Source organism: Myodes glareolus, chromosome 9 (genome assembly GCF_982192425.1).
Source record: "Myodes glareolus chromosome 9, mMyoGla1.1, whole genome shotgun sequence".
Lineage (NCBI taxonomy): Eukaryota > Metazoa > Chordata > Mammalia > Rodentia > Cricetidae > Myodes > Myodes glareolus.
The window spans coordinates 17,767,660-17,788,782 of NC_142034.1; the positions used below are offsets into that span (position 1 = coordinate 17,767,660).

At 37.8% G+C, this 21,123-nt stretch overlaps 1 protein-coding gene across 1 annotated transcript in view; it reads right to left on the bottom strand.

Annotated features, from left to right (window-relative positions):
- Efcab3 (EF-hand calcium binding domain 3) overlaps nt 1–21,123 on the bottom strand; it is a 362,829-nt gene that overhangs the window by 248,443 nt on the left and 93,263 nt on the right. Inside the window, exons 35-40 of the mRNA XM_087909544.1 lie at nt 19,684–19,827; nt 19,267–19,335; nt 13,955–14,059; nt 11,252–11,305; nt 9,313–9,414; nt 6,989–7,042 (exon numbers count right to left, since the gene is read on the bottom strand). Coding sequence (XP_087765670.1) covers nt 6,989–7,042; nt 9,313–9,414; nt 11,252–11,305; nt 13,955–14,059; nt 19,267–19,335; nt 19,684–19,827 — 528 coding nt within the window. The remainder of the gene's footprint in view (nt 1–6,988; nt 7,043–9,312; nt 9,415–11,251; nt 11,306–13,954; nt 14,060–19,266; nt 19,336–19,683; nt 19,828–21,123) is intronic.

Below are 21,123 nucleotides of genomic sequence, written 5' to 3' on the forward strand. Positions count from 1 at the left end.
TCCCTTCCCCCTGGGGCCATAAAATTTCCCCAGCTCAGCTGCCTTGCAAGCTGGGCCTTGGCTGTAGGCGCAGCTCGGCTCCAGGCAGTTCCTGGGTCCTAAAGGCCTCCCTGAGGACAGGTGGTCCTGGTGCCAGCTCAGCCACATTCCTGACCAGCAGGGGCCCTGACTTCTAGCAGAGGGCCATCAGAGGTGTGAGTTTGCTTCGGGCCTTGACAGGGTCCTGGTGAAGAAGAGCTTTGGCGTTCCCTGAACCCACAGTCGCCCAGGTCGCCCTGCAGTGCTGGCTACCCCCTCCCGCCTGCCATCCCAGCTCCCATCCAGGTACGAATTTCTATATCTCTCCCTTCCCCCTGGGGCCATAATATTTTCCCCAGCTCAGCTGCCTTGCAAGCTGAGCCTGCATTGTAAGCGCATCCAGGAAAGAGGGAGTGCCTGTGCTTCAATAGCCTGCCTGAGGAAAGGTGGGCATTCTGTCAGTGAAGTCCCTGCCCAAGAAGGGAACCTGACCCGGTAACAGAAGTTCCAATAGAGAACATTTGAAGTAAGAGATGGGCAGACGCCAAGGCAAGACCTCATCCAACAATCTGAAAAACAACATGAAAACACCAGATCCCAAGGACCCTACAACAGAAGGGCTTGAACACCTTAACCCAGAAGAAGTGGAAAAAAGTGCCATTATGAAAGCAATAGAGTCCCTTAAACAGGATATGAATAACTCCCTTAAAGAATTGGATGAGAAATATAACAAAAAGTTTGAAGAAATGAGTATAGAAATTGATGAGAAATATAACAAAAAGTTTGAAGAACTAAGTAAATCCGTGAATGAGACCCTGAGAAACCAAGAAAAAACAATCAAACAAGTAAAGGAAACAGTGCAAGAATTGAAAACTGAAATGGAGGCAATGAAGAAAACACAAACGGAGAACCGGCTGGATATGGAAAACCTAGGTAAACGAACGGAGACTACAGAAGCAAGCATAACCAATAGAATACAAGAGATAGAAGAACGAATCTCAGAATCTGAAGATACCATAGAGAAAATAAATGCTCTGGTCAAAGAAAACGGCAAATCCAACAAATTCTCTTCACAAAACATTCAGGAAATCTGGGACACAATAAAAAAAACCAAATCTAAGAATAATAGGGATTGAAGAAGGAGAAGAACTGCAGATCAAAGGCCCAGAAAATATATTCAACAAAATTATAGAAGAAAACTTTCCCAACCTAAAGAACGATATTCCTATGAAGGTTCAAGAAGCATACAGAACACCGAATAGACTGGATCAGAAAAAAACATCCCCTCGCCATATAATAATCAAAACACAAAACATACATATTAAAGAAAAAATTTTAAGAGCTGCAAAGGAAAAAGGTCAAGTAACTTATAAAGGTAAACCTATCAGGCTTACACCGGATTTCTCTATGGAAACCATGAAAGCCAGAAGATCCTGGATAGAAGTACTGCAGAAACTAAGAGACCATGGATGCAAACCCAGGCTACTATACCCAGCCAAGCTATTGTTCACTATCAACGGAGAAAACAAAATATTCCAGGATAAAAACAAATTTAAACAATACGTAGCTACTAATCCAGCCTTACAGAGAATATTAGAAGGAAAATCACTACCGAAGGAATCCAACATTCCCAACACGGCCTACAATAACTCGAACATCTAGCGACCATTCACAAGCACAAATCAAAGAAGAAAAACACATACACTCTACTACCTAAAAAAAAAAAAATGACCGGAGTCAACAACCACTGGTCATTAATATCACTTAATATCAATGGACTCAATTCACCTATAAAGAGGCACAGACTTAGAGATTGGATACGAAAACAGGATCCAACATTCTGCTGTTTACAAGAAACACACCTCAACCACAAAGACAGACACCTACTCAGAGTAAAGGGTTGGGAAAAGGTTTTCCAAGCAAATGGACCTAAGAAACAAGCGGGCGTGGCCATTCTAATATCTAACAAAATCGACTTCAAACTAAAATCAATCAGAAGAAATGGAGATGGACATTTCATACTCGTAACTGGAACAATTCATCAGGAGGAAGTCTCAATCCTGAATATCTATGCTCCTAATATAAAGGCACCCACATATGTAAAAGAAACTCTTCTAGAACTCAAGGCGGTCATCAAACCACACACACTAATAGTAGGAGACTTCAACACTCCTCTCTCACCAATGGACAGGTCAATCAGACAGAAACCAAACAGAGAATTGAGAGATCTATTGGAGGTATTGAATCAAATGGACTTAACAGACATCTATAGAACACTCCACCCAAATAGGAAAGAATACACCTTTTTCTCTGCAGCTCATGGAACCTTCTCGAAAATTGACCACATACTTGGTAACAAAGCAAACTTCCACAGATACAAAAAAATATTAGTAACTACCTGTGTCTTGTCAGATCACCATGGACTAAAATTAGAATTCAACAACAATGCTCCCCCCAGGAAGCCAACAAACTCATGGAAACTGAACAGTCAACTACTAAATCACCCCTGGGTCAAGGAAGAAATAAAGAAAGAAATTAAACTCTTCCTTGAATTTAATGAAAACAAAGACACAACATACTCAAACCTATGGGACACTATGAAAGCAGTGCTAAGAGGAAAGTTCATAGCACTAAGTGCCCAATTAAAGAAAGCAGAGAAAGCACACATTGGAGACTTAACAGCACACTTGAAAGATCTAGAAAAAAAAGAAGCTGATTCACCCAGGAGGTCTAGAAGACTGGAAATAATCAAACTGAGGGCTGAAATCAACAAAATAGAAACAGAGAAAACAATCCAAAGAATAAATGAATCAAAAAGCTGGTTCTTGGAGAAAATCAACAAGATTGACAAACCCCTATCCAAATTAATCAAACGGCAGAGAGAGAACATGCAAATTAATAAGATCAGAAATGAAAAGGGGGACATAACCACAGACACAGAGGAAATTCAGAGAATCATTAGATCTTACTATGAAAGTTTATATGCCACAAAGTTGGAAAATGTAAAAGAAATGGACATTTTTTTAGATAAGTACCATATACCAAAGTTTAACCAAGAACAGGTGAACAATCTAAATAGACCTGTTAGTCGCGAAGAATTAGAAGCTGTTATCAAAAATCTCCCTACCAAAAAAAGCCCAGGACCAGATGGTTTCAATGCAGAATTCTACCAGAATTTCCAGGAAGAGCTAATACCTATACTCCTTAACGTATTCCACAATATAGAAACAGAAGAGTCATTGCCTAACTCCTTTTATGAAGCTACAGTTACCCTAATACCAAAACCACACAAAGACACAACCAAGAAAGAGAATTACAGGCCAATCTCACTCATGAACATCGACGCAAAAATTCTCAATAAAATACTGGCAAACCGAATCCAAGAGCACATTAGAAATATTATCCATTATGATCAAGTAGGCTTCATTCCAGAGATGCAGGGCTGGTTCAACATACGCAAATCTATCAATGTAATCCATCATATAAATAAACTGAAAGAAAAAAACCACATGATCATCTCACTAGATGCTGAAAAAGCATTTGACAAAATTCAACACCCATTTATGATAAAGGTGTTGGAGAGACTGGGGATACAAGGATCATACCTAAATATAATAAAAGCAATATTCAGCAAGCCGACAGCTAACATCAAACTGAATGGAGAGAAACTCAAAGCCTTTCCTCTAAAATCAGGAACGCGACAAGGCTGTCCACTCTCTCCATACCTCTTCAATATAGTGCTTGAAGTTCTAGCAATAGCAATAAGACAACATAAGGAGATCAAGGGGATTCGTATTGGAAAGGATGAAGTTAAACTTTCGTTATTTGCTGACGATATGATAGTTTACATAAGTGACCCCAAAAACTCTACCAAAGAACTCCTACAGCTGATAAACACCTTTAGTAACATGGCAGGATACAAGATCAACTCCAAAAAATCAGTGGCCCTCCTATACACAAAGGATAAAGAAGCAGAGAGGGAAATCAGAGAAGCATCACCTTTCATGATAGCCACAAATAGCATAAAATATCTTGGGGTTACTCTAACCAAGGAAGTGAAAGACCTATTTGACAAGAACTTTAAGTCTTTGAAGAAAGAAATTGAGGAGGATACCAGAAAATGGAAAGACCTCCCCTGCTCTTGGATTGGGAGAATCAACATAGTAAAAATGGCAATTCTACCAAAAGCAATCTATAGATTCAATGCAATCCCCATCAAAATCCCATCAAACTTCTTCACAGACCTTGAGAGAACAATAATCAAGTTTATATGGCAAAACAAAAAACCCAGGATAGCCAAAACAATCTTATACAATAAAAGAACTTCTGGAGGCATTACCATCCCTGACTTCAAACTCTATTATAGAGCTACAGTATTGAAAACAGCTTGGTATTGGCATAAGAACAGAGAAGTCGACCTATGGAATCGAATAGAAGACCCAGATATTAACCCACAAACTTATGAACACCTAATTTTCGACAAGGGAGCTAAAGGTATACAATGGAAGAAGGAAAGCATCTTTAACAAATGGTGCTGGCATAACTGGATGTCAACCTGTAAAAAAATGAAAGTAGATCCATATCTATCACCATGCACAAAAATCAAGTCCAAATGGATTAAAGACATCAACATTAATCCGTCCACTTTGAACCTGATAGAAGAGAAAGTGGGAAGTAGTCTACAAGATATAGGCACAGGAGGCCTCTTCCTAAGTAGGACCCCAGCAGCACAGACAATAAGAGAAACAATGAATAAATGGGATCTACTGAAACTGAGAAGCTTCTGTAAAGCAAAGGACACTGTCAGTAGGACAAAAAGGCTGCCTTCTGACTGGGAGAAGATCTTCACCAACCCCTCATCAGACAAAGGTCTGATCTCCAAAATATACAAAGAACTCAAGAAACTAGGCACTAAAACTCTAATTAACCCAATTAAAAAATGGGGTACTGAACTTAACAGAGAATTCACAACAGATGAACTTCGAATGGCCAGAAGACACTTAAGGTCATGCTCAACCTCCTTAGCGATCAGGGAAATGCAAATCAAAACCACTTTGAGATACCATCTTACACCTGTCAGAATAGCTAAAGTCAAAAACACCAACGATAGCCTATGCTGGAGAGGATGTGGGGTGAGGGGAACACTCATCCATTGTTGGTGGGAATGCAAACTCGTGCAGCCACTGTGGAAATCAGTGTGGCGGTTTCTCAGGAAACTGGGAGTCAACCTCCCTCAGGACCCAGCAATTCCACTCTTGGGAATATACCCTAAAGATTCCCTAACATACTACAAAAGCATTTGTTCTACTATGTTCATAGCAGCACTATTTGTAATAGCCAGAACCTGGAAACAGCCTAGGTGCCCCTCAATAGAAGAATGGTTAAAAAAGGTGTGGAACATATACACATTAGAGTTTTACTCAGCGGTAAAAAACAATGACATCTTGAATTTTGCATGCAAATGGATGGAAATAGAAAACGCTTTACTGAGTGAGGTAAGCCAGACCCAAAAAGAGGAACACGGTATGTATTCACTCATAAGTGGATTCTAACCATAATTAAAGGTCTTTGAGCCTATTATTCGTGATCCTAGAGAAGCTAAATAAGAAGATGAACCTGATGAAGATTATTTAGCTATCCACCAGGAGGTAGGAAATAGACAAGAGTCCCAGGTAACCTCGGGTGCATGGGGGGGTGGGAGGGTTGGTGGAGGGGGAGAGGGTTGGAGAGAAGGGAGTAGGGGAGGAACGGGGAAAGCTTGGTGGCCTGGGATGGGGGGGGAGGGAGGAAGGATGAATATGGGATCAGGGAAGAATATATTTCAACTAAGGGAGTCATTTTAGGGTTTACAGGAGACTTGATTATATATGGGATCCCAGGTCCAAGGAGAGATCCCCCAGATTGTTCTCTGGACAGAGGAGGGGGTGCCTGAATCGGCCGTGGCCCATAACCATACTGATGTGTATTTTGCTTATCACCATAGATCCTTCGTCTGGCGAAGGACAGCGATGCAGTCGGAGACCCACATTGGAGCATCGGACTGAGCCCCCCGAGGTCCAGATGAGGAGCGGAGGGAGGAAGAACATGAAAAACGAAATCAGTACTGCGAGGGATGCTGTCACCCACTGATACGGGGGAACGGATCTAATGAGAGTTTGCCGGGGCCAGTTGGACTGGGACTGAACGAGGAGGTGATCTGGCCAGATTCTCGGAATTTGGCCGGATTCTCTGACTGTGGCTGGCCCGAAGTCTTTCTGAAGGGCCATTGACTATGATACTGGGACCTGTTTCCTCTGCATATGCCTGATTTGGGGGATCCAGTCTGTTTGGACGCTCACCTTCCTGGACCTGGAGGGAGGGGGAGGGAACTGGGGCTTCCCACGGGGCAGGAAACCCTGACTGCCCTGGGAGATGGAGGGGGAGGAGGAGGGGGGTTGGGGGAGTGGGAGGGTGTTGGGAGGGGGGGCGGAGATGGGAACTTTTGTAATTTAATAAAATTTACTAAAAAAAAAAAAAGAAAAAAATTAGCATTTCTATGCAGGTCTAAAAAATGAAAGCCAGAGTAAATACATGATTTAGAAATAGGTTTAAAAGGGATCTTAGATGATGTTTAATGCTACAGTTGCAGATTCTCTGCTGTAGAAGAAACTCAGTATCAATGGATATAAATTATTTTCCATCAATAAAATAGTTAGCATTTTATAACTAAAAATAGTATGAACAAAATAAAGAAACCCAAAGTCAAATTTTTGGTGCACAACATATAAGAGAATATATACTGAAGGATAAACATTGTTATTTTTTACTTTGATTTTTAAGTCTAGGTGGTCTTCTTTTGTCTTTTTTATTTCTTCTATATATTCTCCAAGTTTGTATAATGTTAATATGCATGTTTGTAATCACAGATAACATTCGATTGTTAAACAGTAAGACGACAGCTTAAGATTTTGATTTCACACCTATTACTCACTTTTAAAAGTCTTGATGGTGTCCATCAGCTGAAGCTGACTTATCTTCCCATCAACTGTGAGAAAAGATACAAGGACTTAACAAATGTAGTAATGATACTGGATTCAGATCAAAAGCACTGCAACTTCTAGAAGGCAGTGTAGAAAGAAAATCTGCAAAATTTGATTTTCCATTACCTACTAAGCCATCTCACTGGCCCCTTACTTAGCAACCTTTAAGTATATAATTCACTCATTGTGGTTGCCATGAAGTATGGCAGGTCTCCTGAATTAATTTCCTTGTCAAATTGAAGTTTATTTTTAGACTTTATTGGACCAGTACATGTTGAGCATATTGACAACTATTATTTGTCCACTGTGGGATAATGTTCTTGTACACTGAACAGATTTGTTACTTGTATTAGTTTACTGATTGGCCAGTAGCCAGGCAGGAAGTATATGAGGGGCAATCAGACTAGGAGAACTAGAGGAAGAAGAAAAGCAGAGAGTCAGTCACCAGCCAGACATGGAGAAAGCAAGATGAGAAAAGGTACAAAGCCATGTGGCTAAATATAGACAAGAATTATGGGTTAATTTTAAGTTGTAAGAGCTAGGCAATAATAAGCCTGAGCTAATAGGTCAAACAGCTTATAATTAATATAAGCCTCTGTGTGTTTCTTTGGGACTGAACAGCTGCAGGACTGGGTGGGACAGAAATGTCTGTTAACAATTGTCTATTTCTATCCACATGTTTAACCTATTTTTAGCTTAAATAACCCCCTTTTGTTGAAAGTAACTTTTTTTCATACAGTATATTCTGATCATGGTTTCCTTCCTTCATCTCCTCTCAGATCTTTCACACCTACCCACCCTTCCAACTCCTGCCTTCTTTCTTTCTCATTTTAGAAAACAAACAGGCCAATCAACAAACAAACAATCCCAAATAAAACAAAATGAACACACAAACATAGAAAAAAAACAAAGAAAGAAAATGCAGAAGAAACATTTACATGTACATATACACACACGAGAATTTCACATATAAGTGAACTCTGGTGATATTGTTTTTCTGTGCCTGGTTCTTATCAGTTTGCATGTTCCCCTTCAGGTCTACTGTGTTATTGCAAGTGACAGAATGTATTTCTTTTAAAAGGTTGAATATAGAATCCTATATTTATCCATTTGTTCATTACAGACACTTAGGTGAATATAGTGTAGATATTTTCATGAATTCTGACTCTGACAAGCATGTGAAAATGTACTTAGAATTTAAGATAACTACTAAATCACATTCTATAGTCCTTGGTCCAGTAACTTTTGGGATACAGTGTTCAAGACATGATGCCATTTACAACCAAGAAAATCTTTGGCAGTTCTTCCTACACTATGGTCTGTAGGACAAAGTACAGACGCTCTAAGATACAGCTTTGCCTTCTTCTAGCCCTAACTTCCTAAAATAGACAAGCAAAAGAAAAAATCCTCATCTGATTCAATCACTTACAGTTACCTGGAAGTGATCATTATTTCCTTCTACTTCCCTTTCCCTCCAATCATTCCAAAAGAATATTGGAGCACTTTTTAAATTTTACTATGTAATTTTCTTTATATTTTCAACCTGCTTCCAAGTAAATTATACATTATTTGCTAGTAGGAACAAATTTATTTCTTCTTTGTATTCCTTGAATCTAGTATAACTTCTAACATATCTATCTAATTAATGAACAAATTAAAAATAAATCACAAGAATTAGAAATACTTCTTTTACACTTGTACTTTGACATTGCTAGTTCAATATAAAGGAGTACAGATAACTATATTTATTGTAGACTGTTACTTTTTTACTCTTAAAATAATTATAAAATAATTAAATTGCTACATAGCATGTACTAGAAATATCTCCTTTACTTCTGTGATTATTTAACACAAATGTTTTAAGTGTCATAAATTCTACAGCTGTTCTTAGTAACTCACAGACAAGGCTTCTGTGGACCTTGTCTTCTTGTTTTCAGTTTCTCTGCCTATCTCTATGCCCTCCCTGTCTCCCTGTCTTCTTTTCTCTGCTTGTGTTAGGCTTCCTAATAACTCAATGATGTTTCTGAGTTAGTGTGTAACATCTAGAGTTCAACTATTTTCTGCTTAATAATCTTATTATTTATTTAAACGTCCAAATTATAAGTAAACACATACAAACAGATTCCCTCCTTTAGTACCAGATATGTCAGTATACTTTCAAAGTAACTAAGCAATAAATGAAACAAGTATCGAATACAGATGTATGATATCGATATCCTTATAACTAATTCTGAAAGTCAGACTTGAAAGGCATCAAAACAGTTGAAATGCTCACCACTGGCAGGGAGATGGTTGACTAGGTCATCATGTTCATCATCTGAAAGCTGAATGCCCAGATTGTGCAGGAAGTTGGACAGATTAACAATATCATTTTTTTCTTTGAAGACATAGAAAAGTAAATGATAAAAATGTTATCTTATAATGATTTCAATGCATGAAAATACAACACTTTACTGTTGTAGAGCAAAAAAAGTGAGAATTATTCAACAGATTAAAGAGCCAAAGCAGAAGTAGCTCTTCATAACTGATCTGAAGTAGATCTTGGAAGACGACTACAGACAGTAAAGACCGTATTCTACAGCAACAGACAATAATATATATATAAATTTGGGTTGAAAGCAACAGTTTAATTGAGAACAAATCTTAAACTAGTTACTATTAAAATATTCCATACATTGAGTTTTCTGTGGCTATTTTCTAAGAATGCATTACCATTAACCTTCAATTTATCATTCAGCCTCCTTTCACCTATGAACCAAGTAATGGTATGGCTGGATCACAGGGAACTCTTATTCCTGACTTTTCCTGGAACTTCCATACTGCTTTCTATAGCGACTGGATTAATTTACATTGCCACCCCCAGTCGGGCCACATTTTTGTCATATATTTCAACCACACTGTTACCGAGTCAATTCAAGAAGATATGGCAACCCAACTGGAGAGCGACAAAGTGCAGGACACTGTCCTTTTCACTAAATTTAAGAAAATGATTTTAATAAAAGCATTCAATTCATTAACATACTTGAGTATTGTTATATGATAAACAAATTATTATATGTTTTAAATTTCCCTAATTTGGTAGATATTAATAGATAAAGCCTATATGAACAAAAACACTCTAATATCTTTAATAATTTTTAAGAATATAAGAGAGTCAAACAGCAAGAAGCTTGGCAGTCACTACTACAAATACATCAACATACAGCTATAGGAATTATTATGAAAAAACTGAGACCAAATACTTTTAGAAGTGGCTTTCTGAAGGAAAGTCACATTGGAAAGGTGCAAAAAGAGATTTTTTTTCATTTTTAGTCTTTGCTTGCCATTTAGACTTTCTTATGAGTTTTTCTTTTTTTCAATTTTATGCATATGAGTGTTTTGTTTGCATGAATGACTTTAGCCATCTCTCCAAGCCCCTACATCTTAGTTTTCAATCACTTCAATAAATAGTAAAAATAATCAATTTAATAAAGAATTATTATAAATAAATATTAAAAATAAATGTTGACAAGGAACTGAGGGGAGGAATACTTTAATACTCCTGGTGGGGACATAAATTATTCTAAGCACTACAAGCCTCAGTATGGCATTTCTTTAGGGGAAAAAACACAAAACCTTTCATATGGTCCTGTTTTGTATTTCTAGACATATATACAAAAGAATTAAAGTCAGCTATAATTGAGTACCAAGCTTACTGTGGCCATTCACAAAAGCCAAGTTACAAACCCAGCAAGGAAACTGGGCGGCAGTGGCACATGCCTTTAATCCCAGCACTTGGGAGGCGGAGGCAGGCGGATCTCTGTGAGTTCGAGACCAGCCTGGTCTACAAGAGCTAGTTCCAGGACAGACAGACTCAAAACACACACACACACACACACACACACACACACACACACACACACACACACACACACAAACCCAGCAAGGGGAGAGAGTTTTATTTAGCAAATAAGTTTTATTCGGACTAATGAAGACTTTTTTTTTTTAATTTGGAGTAAAATGTATGAAGCTAGAGATCATGTTAAGCAAACTAAGCTATACTCAGAAAAGATAGTCTCATATGTTTTCTCTCAAAGGTGGAGTTTATAGAACTTAAAAAAGGGACCAGGACATAAAAGAGAAAGGAGACATGTAAAGAGTAAGAGAAAAATTGGAAAATTAAAGACGGAAATGAGCACAGTGCCCTGATCAGTCTCATTAGCAACGTGGCTCACCTCTGAGCATCTTCATGGCCCTGATCAATGTTTCCATATCCACTTCTCCATCATCTGTAAAGTAAATTCATATACATAGCACTAGTACTCAGAAAATAGTGTGTTGGGTCATCTGTGTTATTTTCTCTAGATTTCCTCCTCTTTTCTAGTTCCGTGTCCCCATTTCTCTAACAGGCAACCTAACAGCACCTGCCTCAGAGCAATGGAGTGCCAAACCCATGCTTGGCACATGGCACATCCTACATAAACGATACTGATTTTAATGCTTTTGAAAGTGAGTGAAGCAGAGTTTACTTCTATTGTTCCAATGTAAAGAAGAAAAGCAATACTAGGCATCTTTCCCCTAAAGATGATGGATAGGATGATGATGATAATATCACATTGAAATGTGCAGTCTACTATGCTGAACTTTTAATCTAGTCTTTGGATGTAAGACATGACTTTGGGACTTATAGAGCCTTGAGGGATAGGTTTGCACAGAAAACAAAGGTATATGCTGAATATATGCAAAGAGAAAAACCAGCAATCTATCTTTCTGTTTTCACATTTGGAAGTCTATAAAAGTAAGTTATGGGGATATGAATTTCACTTGCAAAGTTATAAGTCATGACAGCATAGACTAATATTACCCTCCAGCCTCCATATATTCTTGATAATTACCTGTGTAGAAAGAAAACCTGAATTACATAGTGTGTTTGCCAGTTTTATGTCAATTTAACACATATTAAAGTCATTTGGGAACAGGGACTCTCAACTGAGAAAAGTCTCTATAAGAATGGTCTATAGGCAAGTCTGTTGAGTATTTTCTTGATTAATGATGGATGTGGGGGAGCCTAGCTGATCCTATGGATATAGGGTAGCGTAGCCAATCCCTCTGTAGGTGGTGCCAACCTTGGGCAGGTTGCCTGGAGTTGTATACAGTTGTATAAGTTGACCTGTTGGAGCAGGTCAATCAAGTCATACAGAGGAAGCCAATAAGCAGCACCCTGCCAAGGTTTCTGCTTCAGTTCCCACCTCCATGTTTCCGACTTGAGTTCCTGCCCTTTCTTCCCTCAGTCATGGAATGTGACCAGGGAGTTGTAAGCAGAAACCAACTTTTCTTCCCTCTTATACATGGCTTTTGTGTTGGTGTTTTGTCATAGCAAAAGAAATCCTAACTAAGATAGAAATTGTTACCTGGGAGTGAAAACTATGACAGCCCTGGCAGCATTGACTAGGGGAGGACACAGAAGGACTTGGAACTTTAAAGTAAAAAGCCACCGTGTGTTCAAAGCTTATTGAGCTGTTGTGGAAACATGAAGGATGGTGCTGAGACAAATGCAGATGATGGCAGCGTGATGTTTTAGAGGGGAATTTGAGAGACCCTGAAAGACTCTATCAGGCCGTTTAATATCTTGAACTAAGAATCAATAAAAATAATACCTAGGCAAAATCTTAACCAAACATATTAAAGACCATCACTGTGAGTGCATAGGCACTGAAGAGATAAACCATAGAAGACACTAAAAGAGGGGAAGACCCCTCCATACTGATAGAGTAACAGAAATAACATTGTAAAAATGACCATATAAACAATAGCAATCTACAGATTTAATGTTATCATGATAAAAATAAGACAGTGACATCCTTCACGAAAATGGACAAAACAACCTTAAAATTTGTATGTATTCAAGAGACTCTGGATAGCCAAAAACAACCCTGAGCACAAAGAATAGTCCTGGAGGTACCTTAATTCCAGACTTTAAACATAAAACTATCTTATCCAAAACAGCATGGCACTGCCAAAAATCCAGACACATGACCAAAAGAATAAAAATAAGCCCAAGAAGCTAGATTCATTTGATTCTTAACAATGGTGCCCAAAACATACATTGAAAAAGCTATACCATCTTTATCAAGTTGCAAGTGATTCAAGAGAAACTGGATATCCACATATAGAAACTGTTCTTCATCTCTAACCCTATATACAAATTAGTCCAAAATGGATTAAAGACATGATGGTAAAAAAAAGTTGATAACCATTGGAGGGATTTTGAAGAGCAGGATAGCCTTTGAAAAGCTGTGCTTTAATGGAATACTATACAGGGGAAAAAATAATGACATCTTGAAATTTTCAGGCAAATAGATGAATTTAGAAAACATCATATTAAGTGAAGTAACCCAGACCCAGAAAGACAAATATAATATCTACTCACTCATAAGTGTCTTTTAGACATAAAGCAAAGAAAACCAGCCTACAGTTCACAACCCCAGAGAACCTAGACAATAAAGAGGACCCCAAGAGAGACATACACGGATCTAATCTACATGGGAAGTAGAAAAAGACAAGATCTCCTGAGTAACTTGGGAACATGGGGATCGTGAGAGAGGGTTAAAGGGGAGGGGAGAGGGAGAGAAGGGAATGGGAAAAAATACATAGTTTTTAAAAAATACATTGTTTTAAAAACAAATTTTTTAAAAAAGGAAGAAAAACTGTGCTTTAAGCAGTAATTCCTACCTGGCAGCAGAATGAAGCAGTTACCTCATATATGTTCACACATCTCAGCCTATCAAACAGTAAGCTGCAAGACTTGTAATTCTGTAATGATTGCTTTTGAAAAGAGCTAGCGTAGATGGCTTACATTGGTACCAGAAACTCCCACAGGGAAAACTCAACAAATAAACTCAAGTGTGTTAATTACTATGAGTGCTTTAAACCCTCACCAAGAGCCGGCAGGTGTTCAAACAGAATCTTCTCCTCCTCGTCGGTGAGTGCTGTGTCCGTGTTTCTCAAAGCCTCGTCTATAGCAGTGACATCAGCCTTTTCTCCTAAGAAAACGTGACATGATAGAATTAAAGAACATATGAAATCACGTAAAAATAGGTTGTCTGTGTAAGTCCTACAAACTGTTTGAAACAGAAGAAAACTGTCCCTGGGTCTATGTTATACTTTATGACATGAATCATCATAAAGTTAGATAAATATCTAGAGATTATAGTTCAGCAGCAGAGTTCTTGCTTAGCATGAGCAAGGTCCTGAGTTCAACCCCCAGAACCATGAAAACATTAGGAAAAAATTTAATTCAATATAATATCATGGCTATATGGTTGTCTAATTCATTGTGACAATATAGAATAGCTAAGTCTAGAAGTATCTTTCCTTAAAGTCCCAAAGTTATAGTCTTTCTTTATTAAATGTACAATTACTCAAGTTAGTTTTCATTAACATTTGTCATTTTTGTTAGTTCTATTTCACCAAGATCTAAAATATCACAGATGGCCTGCTACTTCAAAACCATAGTGTCACTGTTTTATCTGACATAGAGCAGTCAACAGAAATGAAAGGTCTCATAAATAAGCATCTAGTAACAAATTTACATGCAAAACCAACTATTAAAAGAGTATTTAAGAAATAAAATGAGTGTTTTAAATAGATGTGTTGTTTCTGTTTTGCCAAAAGCATATATACATACATACACACACATATATAAATGTATTTAAAGTATATATACTATATATAAGTATATAATATATGTTAAAGTATATATATACTATATATAAGTATATAATATATGTTAAAGTATATATATACTTTAAATACATTTTATATATTTATATATTATATTTATATATATAAAGTATATATACTTTAAATACATTTATATATATTTTATATATATTATATATATATATATTATTATTTTGAAATTTCGATTTTGGAGTAGGAGAGATGGTTTGGTGGTTACAAGCACTTTTTGCTCTTCCCAGAACCCACACAGTGGTTTACAGCCATCCATAACTTCCAGGGTATTCAGTGCCCTATTTAGACGTTCAAGGGCACCAAGCACATGGATGGTGTCCTTACATACATGCAGGCAAAACATTTATACATAAAATAAAATGTGTGGGAACTGCAGCCCCGAGTTACATATCCCTGTCCCCATTTGAGGTGCTTATCTGCAAAGAAAACATAATAAATTCCCTCTGCTCCTGGAGTTGGGAAAGGAATTTTGAGTGCATGGTGATCATTCCTTGATCCCTGCTGGGGTCAGGTGACAGTCCCTTCGCAGCCCCCTCCTCTTTTGGTGCCATGGTATAAAAGCTAGCCCCAGCAGAACAATAAATAAGCTGTTCCACCTCAACCTCGTGCTCTGTGAATTCATTCAACCTGGACACCCTCGGCCGAGATTCTTGGTTCCAGCCCGCGCTGGCGCGGTAAAAATGAAAAAAATTAATAAAATATTTCAATTAAATTTTACTCATTCTTACTCATAGCACAATATCTAACACTGGCTAGAAATTAGGCAGTTATTTAATTAGTTAATTAATTAACTCTTCATTTACCTATAGATTCATTAATATATCTTATCTCGTTATTTTGTCTTTATTAACAAGTATAAAATAAAAAACTGATGGGGGAAGCTCTGTTAACCAATCACCTTAAAAAGTGGAGCCTAGTTAAGGCGTGGCTATCTGGAGCAGACCACATCCTTGTGGTAATACATAGATGAATATAGATGGGTTAATTTAAGATAAAAGAGCTAACTAGCAACATGCCTGAGTTATCTGCCAAACAGTGTTGTAATATAGTTTCTGTGTGATTATTCAGGTCTGGGTAGCCACATAAGGAGCAGTCTCAGTTTACAGCAGAGGGAAAGTAAAATGCATTGAATACAATCAGTGCTACTTAAGACTGACGGGAACACTGGGACCATGGTGACATCGGGACCAGGGATGCCACCTAGGGTTATGTCTGGATCTGTGGCCCTATTGCAGACAGGGTCTGTGTAGATATCCATGGCTTCTGATACTGTCGAGAGCAATGTCCATGCCAGCATCTAAGCTGCTATCTGGGGCCATGTTGGTGTCCAAGGGATACACTGCCACAGGGAACTATGCCTATCTGAGTGACCTGCATTGCTACCTGGGGCCATGGTAACATCCAAGCCTGGGTTGCTGCTGGGAACCATGTCTGGGTGCGAGGCCCAAAAGCAGTCAGAGTCTGAAATGATGTCCATTCCAGACACTCGTGTTACCACACAGGGGGTTTTAGGAACCATGAGTGTTAAAATCAGAGGACCTCACTGAGCCAGCCCTGTCCCTCACTGGCCCTGGGATAGTTGGTCCTGCCCCTCACTGGACACCAAAGCAGGAGAGCTAGTGTTACCCCCCATGGGAGAGCTGATCCCACCACTCAGGGGAGATGGCCACCTCAATGACCTGGGGCTAGATCTGACTCTGCCCCTCACCTGAGGGGGTGGCCCAGACCAACCAGCTCAGCTAACACCCAGACCTACAACCTGGGCCTTGGGTTGACCCACCTTAACATCTGCCCAACTGTGACCTGATGGAGTATGAGAAGGAACTGATCCTACTGAAAGATAACCACAGACAAGATCTCCATGACTTGGAGAAACAACATGATATCTGAGGAGTCTCAATGGGAGTCCAGTGACCAGACTAATGACTATTGCAATGAACATTCGTAGTTGGGGCTGATAAGACAAAAGGGATACACTGCATGACACAATGCAGTTCCTAATGCCCATAGGATGAATGAAGAAGAGGTGTTGGAAAGATGGAAGAGCACGGTGGTTTTTTGCTTATTTTGTTTGTCTGGCTTTGTTTTTAGTTAATTTGAGGGTTATAATGCAGGAGTGATGGGGAGGATATAGAGGGACTTGGAAGTGAGTGATAAGATTGGGGTGTATGACGTGAAATTTTCAAAGAACCAATTAAAGAACTATTTTTTTTTTAAAAAAAAAGACTGACATGAAAAATACAATAAACACTGGAATGTTAGTTCAAAAACTGGCAGACTATAAGCAAACAGTACAGGGAACATCTGAAAAAACTATCAGCTGTGCTCTCTGACTAAAGAACACAGTGTTTTCAAGTACACACAGGGAAAAAAAAACATATTAAGGGCCATAAGGCAAATACCAAAAAAATGGAAATTTCAATAAACATATTGAAACTATACACCAGACATTCCATGACTATAACAAAATTAAATTAAAAGAAATATTAAAACAAATTTAAAAATCAGGAAACCATATAATACACATCCAAATGGTCCATGGGTCAACAAGAAAATTATTAGAAATGAAAATGTCCCAAGCATATATGTGAAAACTCAGCATATCAACATTCATTATACATAATAACTTAACAATTGTTCAATGAAAGGTTAATGCACTTAAAGTAAAAATAGAAATAAAATATAGTATAAATATAGTAAGTGAAAAAATAAAATAAAAGTAACAGTGGCTGCACATTAAATTTAGACTGGCCGTTCCTAGTAGCTCAGACATAAACTCTACCATGAGCTATTCATTATCTGTACAAAGAAGTACACTGTAATAGAGACTGCTTGTTTGCTTCCCAGCTGCCCAGACCTGAATAATCACACAGAAACTGTATTAATTACAATACTGTTTAGCTGATGTCTCAGGCTATTTTTTAGCTAGCTCTTGTATCTTAAATTAACACTTCTATCAATCTATGTATCACCAAAAGACTGTGGCCTACCAGTAGGGGTCTTTCTCCTTCGGCAGCTACAGGGTGTCTCCTTGACTCCGCCTACTCTCTATACATCTCTCTTCTAGCCTGGCTATATTCTACCCTGCCATAGGCCATAGTAGCTTTTTTCATTAACCAGTAAGAACAACACATACCTAGAAAGACATTCCACATCAGTACACTGGGATTTTTGGAGAGAAAATATTTTTTTGTTGTTGTTAAGTTTCAAGACGTTTTATTTACCACATTATAACATTTATAACATTATAGACAATATTTTCAGGAGATATAATAATATTTTACCTTGTTGTCGATAATATTTCTAAAAAGTAGACAGGGGCTGTGGGGGCTGGTTCAGTGATCAAGATTGCTCTCTGTTCTTGCAAAAGACCAAACTTTGGTCTCCAACATCCATGTCAAATAACTTCAAACTACCTGTAACTTCAGTTCCAAGGGATTTGACACCCTCTTCTGGCCTCAACAGATGCCTACATGTGCACATACATACACACATGTACAGGTATACACGCACATGCGCGTGCACACACACACACACACACACACACACACTAAAATAGATGAAGAATATTACTACTTCCCCCAAAGAAGGCATTTCCACAAAAAAAAATCTCCATAATGATTTTTGGTTCCTCAAATTCATGTCTATCCAAAGTCATGAGAAATAACCAAAAAAGGTAAACCTTAAGCCCCTGAGAAGCAGTGTGCAAGGGGATATAATTGCAGCTTAAAGTCATAATTAGTCATCCCACTGTTCTTTCCAGTACTGCAGACATGCAAAACAGGAGCTCATCAGAAAATGCTATGAACACTGAAAGAGTAAGATAAAATCCTTAAAACACTGTATAGTACCGTCAAAAATTTTACCAGATTGAGTTTAGTTACTGGGGAAAAAATGAGGCTCATACACAAAAATAACTGAAGAAATCAAAGTTAAAATATCAAAAGAAAAAAATTCAAACAAACAAAACAAACAAAAAAATTGTCTTAATTTTAATAAATTAATAAATAAAACTTTTCTCTTGTTTCTTAGTGAAGAACTATAAATTAGCATTAAGAACTTGTGAATTATCATATACTAACATGTTTAATAAGTACACTTTGGTTACAACCAAGTAATTTAATCCTAGGCACTGGCTCATTCACTTTAACCAATGTTACTTTTACCTTCACTAGGCTGTTAGTGGAAAACTGCAGTCGTCCAGACTCTGGCTCCCAGACTAGAAGAAGAGCTAGCTAACTAACAGCCCCTGTTATCTGGTCTTTTTCAGTTGTGTACAGATTAAACATGCATGGCACAAAGGCATTAGAAATTAAGCCTTTCCATTGGGCCTTTCATGGTGTTAATCCTGAAAAGGCCCTGAGGTTTTTTTCTTTTCTTTTCTTTTCTTTTCTTTTCTTTTCTTTTCTTTTCTTTTCTTTTCTTTTCTTTTTTAACAAGAGACCGAAAATGTGTCATTATCAATCTCCATTCAATGAAAAAATAAAAACCTTACTTTCAGAGGCAGATGAGAGCTGTGACTTCAAATGGCTCAGAAGCTTTTCTAAATTAAATGTTCCATCCTCTGAAAGGAAAAATGTCAGAGAACAAGGAGAAAGTCAATGATAAGATAAAGCAAACAGGCAGCTATAGTAACTGCTCCATTGGAAAATACTTTATAGGCGTGGCTTTGGACTCTGGAGATACAACCAGTCAGAAAGACAGACTCGCTGTACCACTTAGACACACATTGACCCTGCGTGTCCTGCTTTGCAAGGCACTGCTGAAAATAATTAGAGCGTGGATAACAGTAACTAGAATCTCATTAGGAGGTAGGCAGAAGACAGCCCAGGCTAACCCACTCCGCAGACTTGGAAAGTCCAGGAAGACTCATGTTACTGAGAAAAGGTACTTAGAAACATTGAGTACTCACCCCTGGGCCCCACACTCTTCAGTGCTTCCTCAATCACATCTTGAGATAATGCAACCCCCACGTTTTTCAAAATGGAGACTAGATCATCAGAACTTGCCTCATTTCTCCTAATGGAGGTCAGAGTTTTCAAGGAACCTTGCATTTCTAGGTGCAAAAAATACAGTGTAGGAAATTTCAAAAACCCTTGAAATACCCTGAACATAACAATCATGTCTACCACTTATTGCAGTCCGATCTTGCTAAACCATGAGAAGTGCTCTGCATGTAGTATCTCCCAATTTAAATCACCCCTCAAGTGGGTAGAGTTGCTATTCAATTTTCCTTATGAAGTAAGAAAAGAAAACAGCTTTGGAAAGACTGTTCTGCCCTCAAATATAGTGATTAACTTTAAAGTTTAAAGACCAAAGTATTTAATTTTGTAGGCAAAACATTTACCCACTATGATAACTAAGTTATACATATATGAAATTATCATATATGAAATAAATGGGGAGGGAAAGTGATAATAGAACACATGTATAATGACCACAGAAAGAGAGATGTTGGAGGAAGGGAGGGAGCCAGCAAAAGGGGGGTACAGGAAACTAGGAGAATAAAAGAGGAGCAATAAAAGCTAAGTATTTATGAAAATTCCATTAATGAAGCATATTACTTTGTATGCTAATTTATTAAACTTCTAATAAAAAAATTTAAGTGCAATTTGAAAAAATAATATTATATAAAGAACAACCTCAGAATATCTACTTATACTCCTCAAGATTTCATAAAGTAATTCGCTTGCCAAAAATTGGAAAACTGGTGGCCAGTACAGCGTGTAAAGACACTTGCTGCCAAGCCTGACAGCCTGAATTCAATCCTCCAGGGCCCCATGACGGAAAGGAAGAACTGACTCCCGTTCGTTGTCCTCTGACCTTCAAACATTCATTATGCCCATACATATCTACATGGCAAATAAGTAAATAAAATGGATTTTAGAACTCTTTAACTGGGAACCTTGTCATAGTTTGACTACTCTCAAGTATTTATTTTCCTTAAAGTGAACTGTTCACATGTATCAATATACAACAATATCACATAAGTAAGATGGAATTAATATGTCAATAAAAAATGAAATATTTACTTCTGATAGTATATGTATAAATTATTTCCAAATACAAAAAAAACCATAAGCTCTGTAACCATCATTTCATAAACACTAACTCTGTAAGAAGTTGATGAACAATGTTCCTATAAAGTCTTATCAGGCCCATTCTGAAGGATCAAGGATATTTTTTTTTCTATTGAAAGCACATAGAATTTAGAACACATCCCAAGTCCTGAATTCAAAGGATAAAACACTTTTGTAGCTATCCAAATTGAACCCTGAATGCAGTTTTGCTTCAAGTTTGGAAAGACAAAGACTAACTATTAAACTACCTCATTTCTTCTCAAGGAATGGGC